The following is a 7,308-nucleotide window of genomic DNA, read 5'->3' as shown; positions in this document are numbered from 1 at the left end:
GAATAAGGAAGAAAAGGACTTACTAACTGGTGTGACCAGTTGGATAGACAGACATGGCAATCATGCATCATCGCAACAGGTTTCTTTACTGGGGTGGTCCATATAAACTCAACTCAATGTAATTAAATGTTTGTAAGAGTGCAAACAGTACAATCGTGCTGGCCGGCTCCCTTATTGTCATTAGTAACCAGATCATCATAGTTATACCGTACGAGTCATCGTTCTCCCCAAGCACACCTTGAAGTCACCACATGTCCACCGTTTGGACGGGGGTCACTTGACACTCGGCGTCTAATACAAAACGTGTTCTTCAACAGCGCCCCGTCCCTGACACGCACAGCCCGGGCCGGCCATGAGGGACCGACTGAGCGTCCTGCAGGAGCTGTCCGAGGGCCAGCCGGAGCCCGTGGAGCAGATGGAGTACGCCGAGTCCTCGGCCGCCTCCGACTCCTACAGCAACGTGGACCTGGAGGAGGACCTCCGGCCCGTGGCGGTGGTGTTCGACACCAGCCAGGACCTGGACGAGGTCCTGGGTAAGGCCCAGGAGATCCACCGCGAGGTGCAGCTCATCCGCCTGGAGACCAAGCGCCTGCGGGAGCAGAACGCCCGCGTGCTCCAGGGCACCACGCGCATGAGCGCCATCAAGCACGACGCCAACGCCATCGGCACGGACATCAAGCGGCGGGCGGAGGGCGTGCTGCGGCAGCTGCGCGACATGGACCACGAGGCGCGCCGGACGGAGGAGGCGTACGGCGCCAACGCCGCCGTGTCCCGCATCGCCCGCACGCAGTACGCCTGCCTCAGCAACGGCTTCCGCGACACCATGTTCGACTACAACGAGGCGGAGATGAGCCACCGGCAGAACTGCAAGGCCCACATCCAGAGGCAGATGGAGATCGTGGGGCGGGAGGTGACGGGCGAGGAGGTGGAGGAGATGATCGAGACGGGGCAGTGGAACATCTTCAGCGGCCAGCTGCTGGCCGAGGGCAAGACGGCGCGCTCGGCGCTGACGCAGATCGAGAGGCGGCACCAGGACCTGGTGGACCTGGAGACGCGCATCAAGAACATCCACGAGATCTTCCTGGACATCGCCCTGCTGGTGGAGGAGCAGGGGCCCATGCTGACGTCCATCCAGAGCAACATCCAGAAGACGGACGGCCACCTCCAGGAGGCGCTGATGAAGCTGGGCCGGGCCAAGAGACACGACAAGAACAACCCCTTCAAGAAGATGTTCTGCAGCTGCTTCCCCTGCTACAAGTGAAGCGTGATGGAGCAGGTGGAGAACAGCCCTACAGCCTCCTGAGGGGTCAAACCGGGCTCCACCTTATGGGGGTGAAGGTCAAAGTACCGCGCTGTTCGCCCCCTTCCATTAAACCCTGGGGCATGTTGGTTAACAAATACACGGCACCCTACACAAAGCCCTCGAGAGATATTTAGGTGTCCAACAAAGACGACTACGTTATTATGGTCCAAACCCAATGACGTTCATGGTGTCCCAATTTGAGTGGATATTCAAAATGGTATCTGTTGCGTAAGGTTTTGAATTCTTAGAAGTCTGCTGATTTGAGTTTAAAACTTAAATGCCAATATTCTGTTGTGGTGCTACATCGCATCAATAATATTGTTATAGCTGTGTACATGATGAACTGACTGGACTTTAACGACCCATTAACTGTTAATTTCAAATTAAATAATTAAAGTGTTTAATTACCTCTTAATCTTGGAGTTTAGGACCATTACCAATACAATTGACAGTACAGCAACACCCAATAAACCTTCATATTGCATAAATTGCACATAAGTTGAACTTTTGCCAAGCACGGACAATGATGTCAACAATGTAACAAGTGAAACTGATCCACTGATAATGTATTTTTAGCATAATTAGAAATACAATGTGTATGTTATTTCTTTGTACTCTGGTGTCATTTATACTGCATAAATTATTAAATGACTTCATTTGTTTGTCTCTGAATGGGAAACAAATTCTTCCAAATCGTTAGCCTCATAGCATATTTCAAGGAATTTACCGTCAAAGATTCCTGAGTCAAATAGATGACTTAAGCAGATAGTGAATACAGAATGTAAAAAGTACTCTGACTGGCTTAGGAGGTAGCCAATGAGGCAGTGAATCAGCAGCTTTAGGAGAGTAGAGTTAGGTTAGAATATGGCCAAAATATGACTCAAAGAACTCAAATACATCATATTATTATTATTATTATATGCAGCTTTGAATTGTGTTCACAATAAATAAAATAAAATGTTGAACATTACATGCCGTCGACAATTGTCAATATCTATCAATCTGTGTCCCAGTTTCCACAAACACACACAACACGAATACGTTGTATAATTTGGGCTACTCATTATCCCTTTGCCAGTCCTCATTCTATCTCCATAGGTTGAAATACTTACTCGACCAATACAACATATTTTCACCATATTCAAGCTGTCTGAATACATTGAGTGAGATACATTCCTAAGATACGAACTGAGTTGGCATCCTTTTAAGGAGTTCCTGTCTATGAGTCACCTGTCACCTATCCCATCCATCGCTTCCGAGTAGGATGTGGGTGAATCACATTTGGTTGTCAGGCACTGGATGCTCACGTATGTCTGCCTTGGACCCTCTCCTGAAGCCTCCGTGGTTGGACCTGGTGTCTAGTGCGACCGACCCTAACCCACATGGACCAGTGTGAATAAGAATTCTTTGGATCCTAAGGAGGTGGCTCAAAAGAAGGTAAGATCCGTCATGCCATGTTGTAATTAAAGCATTTGCTTTGACTTGCTCGGGTAAACGCTGTAGTCACACCTGTTGGCAGCTAAAGGTCGTCAGCGGAGGCTGCCTGCCGACATGACAAATGGTGCTCTGCCGAAGTAGCAATGAGTTCCATGAGCGAAACAATGAGTTATCAACGTACAGTATAGCAAAGTATAGGCAGCTGCACCTTAAGTCTGTATGCGTTTTCACACAGATGTTTCCATCTAACATAAGAATACTGAAAATGTGGGTTCTTTCAAATCATTAGATAAAAGGAATTTTCTATGTGCTAAAAAGACGACGGAGGTTATCTAAAACAACCAATGTATTTCTGAAATCAATTTCCCGGATTACATTTCCTCTTTGGATCACCATGTCAACATTACCGGCCTTCATGACTGCAAAGAAAGTTTGCTTCCTTGTTCCTTAAAAAAGAGCATTCCTTGCGTCTCGACAGTGTCACTGACACAATGCCTTCTATTTAATAGAACAAAAGTTTCTATTCCTTGTTTGGTTGGTTAAAGAGGTAAACAGCAAACAGGAGTGTCGGGGGGGGGGTTCCCATTAAGTAATGGGGAATGTTCTGTTCTGGACCACAGCTTAGGTGACAGCTTGTTTGGTCCTCCTCTTGCTTATTGCTTGTGCTGTAAGTGAACACACCATCTGTAGCTGAACCTTATGAAGTAAATGAGTATATTATGAGATGTGCCTCGACCTGACTGCTGTGCTTTAATGATCACTGACTCCCCGGTGTACGTTGTAATGCAGTACACCACCTGCTGATCCCGGGGAACATCACAATCCTTCTGACTTCTTGGGCTTCACTTCCCAGGCAGGATGAGGGACCGCCTGGAGATGCTGCAGACCATCCGGGAAGAGGAGCGCGACTCCGAGTCGAACCTGTCCTTTGCGGACTGCGACTCGGACCAGGTCGCCTTTCCCCAAGAGGCGGTGGTCTTCCAGCGCCCGGACGATCTGGACGGCGTCCTGAAGGAGGCTCACTCCCTGCGGAAGGAGGTCACCCTGCTGCGCATCGAGGTCAGCCGCCTCATCCGGCACAACGAGCGCTTCGGCACCAGCATTCGCCGCCTCACCCTCCTCAAGCAGGACTCGGACTCCATCGCCCGGGGGATCCACCGCCGCAGCGAGGCCATCTTCGGCCGGCTCCAGGCCCTGGGCGAGCAGAGCCGCCAGCTCGAGGAGCAGAAGGGCCCCGGCTCCGCCCTGAGCCGCATCGCCAAGGGCCAGCACGGAGCGCTCAACCGGGCCTTCAAGGGCCTCATGGACGACTACAACCGGGCCGAGGAGATGCAGCGGGTCAAGTGCCGCGGGCGACTCCAGCGGCAGGCGGCCATCCTGGGGACGGACATCAGCGACCAGCAGCTGGACGCGGTGGTGGACCAGGGCGGGAAGGGCTGGGCCGAGCTGTCCCAGAGCCTGCAGACGGACGGCGGGCGCACGTGCCGCCTGGCGCTGTGCGACATCAAGGGGCGGCACCGGGAGCTGGTGGACCTGGAGGCGCGGATAAGGGAGGTGCACGAGCTGTTCCTCAACATGGCCGCCATGGTGCAGGACCAGGGCTGCCTGATCGACAACATCGAGGACAACGTGTGCGGCACGCAGGAGTACGTACAGGAGACCAACAAACAGATCAAGACCGCGCTGCAGTACAAGCGCAAGAACCCCTTCAAGCACTGCTGCCCCTGCCTGCCGTGCTGGCGGCCGGTTGTGTAGAGCGGCGTACGAAGAACGACGCGGCCCGCCTCCGTCGAGCGGCGTACGAAGAACAACGCGGCCCGCCTCCGTCGAGCGGCGTACGAAGAACAACGCGGCCCGCCTCCAGGGCTCCGGGCCACCCCTCGGTGGTCGATGGTCCTACGTAACAAACTCTGGAGGTGGAGAAGAAGTACACGCTGCGTCACGTTTTGAACGTTTTGACGCAGTCCAAAACGATCCAAAAAGCCAGTCGAAACCAGATGGGAAAAGTGTGCAGTTCCAAACGTGACGCAGCTTTTACTTTTACTTTCGCCACCCACAGAGTTTGTCATGTACGATCATCCATAAACCTGTGTTATTACCCGTAGACGTTTGACCAAGAAAACAGGAAGTTGGGACTTATTCTCTATATTGTCTTATACCTCAGAAGTGCAATAGATTTATGATTTTTTTATGACCTAGTTTGATATGGTAAGGGAAGTCAGAAAAGGACTTGCACTTGATGATTGAAATGACAAGCGTCTGCTTGTCAGACACAAAATACTACATTTAGTGTTATATTTGTGAATGGTGAATGGATTGGTCATATCAAATCAAATACTTGGGACGGAGAAATCAGCTGTTACATGAAGAATGAAGAAGTTCATCCGTGAGGAGATAGCGAAGGACAGAAAGATACAAACCAATACTAATCAAGGTCTCTTTATTTATATTGATTGTCACGTATTGCTTAGTGATATTTTTGTTATTATTCAAACAAATGAAGATGAAAGATGAAAAAGTGATTCTTGTATTTTCTGAAATTGAATAAATCCATTATGTTGTCTCAGGTCTTCTTTGTGTTCTTGAACGCAACATTATAAGCAAAAAAGGAATGTGGGCAGACAACATTATCTAGCAGTAGGCCGAGGAAAGCGTTCTGGTCCAATTCCACACCAGTTGTTCTTTGTTGGTCTAACCTCATGACCCTCACGTGTCATTCGTCAGTAAGTCTCTGGGACCTGAACAGAAGAGGTCTGGTTTGCGACCCACCGGGGGAGAATCACTGCAGTACATTACGTTACTGACTCAATCCAAAGCATCACGTTGCATAGATTACAGTGGGGTTCATCACAAATCCATCTACTGCTAATATACAACGAAGCACTGCCAGGAGACCTTAGTTGTATCCTGCTACACGTCTTTATCGACTAAGGTCTTCTACCTTGACTTTAAATGACCTTATATTACTCAAGATTATCCAGTCATACATACATCGAATCCCCACATGGACACTAAAGACCGTGAACATCATGACTGACCTGTGGTTCGATACGAATTGTTCACCCTTTGTAAAACAATAGTGACATTATAAAACGTGTTGTCTAATCCATAAGTATAGTCAACGGGACATTGTGAAGTTAAAAGGTGCACTTACATTGTGCATTTAGTGCTGCACACAGGCTATTGTTTCGTATCATTTCAGTGATATTCCGTAATACTACTAATAATACTAAACCAGCTTCTCTCCTTACCGTAGCCGTCCAAACCTTTGAGAAGGAATACGATATATATAGCGGACCGAACCCGTTAGCATAGTAAGCTATCGACCAGGCTAACCGTTAGCTTACTACGCTAACGAGTTCCCACTGTTGTGTGTGGGAGGCGTCTCCTACCAGCTGCTAGCGTGTCACCCCCCTCGACAGTCGTGTTGGCGCATCTGCTCACTTCACGTACCCACCGTGTACTTCGAGGGAGAAGTACATTTAATAATATATCACAACTTCGAGGTACACGTTACAGGAGCACTACCACCGTTGAGTACCGTACAGCTCCGCCATGCCATTGTACGCACCAGGATGGCCGAGTGGTTAAGGCGTTGGACTTAAGATCCAATGGACATGTGTCCGCGTGGGTTCGAACCCCACTCCTGGTAGTCGCTTTTTGCCGACCTGCTGGTGCGTTACCGATGATCACGGAGGTGGAAGAAAGTGACCCGGAGTGATCTGTCGCAGGTCCTTAACGTATTTAGAATACATTAGACCGAATTAAAACAGCACAATGAACGAACCGACTCATACATCCACCTAGTTTCGTTTATAAACATCATCATTCACTCACTCACATCATTCAAGTATGAGGGTTTTACTTTCAAAACAGCGTTAGTGATGATGTGAAGAAAGCCTCCCGTAACCTGGAGGATTAAGTATAGTATGATAGTACAAACTCTGAATGTGAAGGTGATACAATTGAACTTTTCTCATTTGGTGGCTGTCCCAGCCCGCCTCCTACTGGTGGATGCTGGTACTGTTGGTCCCAGTGGATGAGGAGCAGGTATAGGTATATACACACATTATAGCTTTAGAAATAAGCTTATCTTTTCCCCTAAAAAATAAATAGTCTATAATAAACCCACTATATCCACACGAAGCCATACACTCACAAAAAATACTAGAACATGTACAGAAAAAGCAAACTAAAAACATATAGATTAATAAACCAAGTAAATAATTTTGACTTATTCTTCAATCTCGCACAGATTTCCAAAAAATACATAATATAAAAAAAGTATTTGTCCATCTTTTGTTATTTTTGTTTCAACCGTATAAGTTCCTTTTCTGTAGTCGTTTCCAGTAAATCGTGCAGAGCCGGGTAGTCCGTCCGCTCAGGTGAGTAGGAGAGTCGTAATGGAATAGTACTGTGATAGTACAGTGAAATGAGTTATACTTCTTTAGAAATGAGTTAAATGTGATAAAGACATTGCCACGGAAGAGGGCGCTAGAGGACTTACAGTTGGCAGACTTATTCGGCTGTGGGGGTTGACGTGCATGGTTAAGCACATGCATGCAAAC

General features: G+C 48.4%; 1 protein-coding gene, 1 non-coding gene and 1 pseudogene across 3 annotated transcripts; all 3 read left to right on the top strand.

The window, feature by feature from the left end:
• Positions 1-352: 352 nt before the first annotated feature.
• stx11b.1 (syntaxin 11b, tandem duplicate 1) lies at positions 353-1,261 on the top strand (the record flags this gene model as incomplete). Its single annotated transcript, XM_084489275.1, has 1 exon — positions 353-1,261. The coding sequence occupies one exon, from the start codon at positions 353-355 to the stop codon at positions 1,259-1,261; it is 909 nt and encodes a 302-aa protein (XP_084345401.1).
• Positions 1,262-3,598: 2,337 nt separating this feature from the next.
• LOC311371034 (syntaxin-11 pseudogene) lies at positions 3,599-4,495 on the top strand (annotated as a pseudogene). The gene has a single exon. The product of its transcript is annotated as a syntaxin-11 pseudogene (transcript).
• Positions 4,496-6,309: 1,814 nt separating this feature from the next.
• On the top strand, positions 6,310-6,392 carry AC3HAE_040892 (transfer RNA leucine (anticodon UAA)). The gene has a single exon. It is a non-coding gene; the product is annotated as a tRNA-Leu (tRNA).
• Positions 6,393-7,308: the final 916 nt, after the last annotated feature.

This window comes from Micromesistius poutassou (genome assembly GCF_964030765.1).
Source record: "Micromesistius poutassou genome assembly, contig: SCAFFOLD_5454, whole genome shotgun sequence".
In the NCBI taxonomy this organism is placed as follows: Eukaryota; Metazoa; Chordata; class Actinopteri; order Gadiformes; family Gadidae; genus Micromesistius; species Micromesistius poutassou.
Note: the sequence above shows the minus strand (reverse complement) of the source record. Positions and strands in the feature narration are given on the sequence as shown.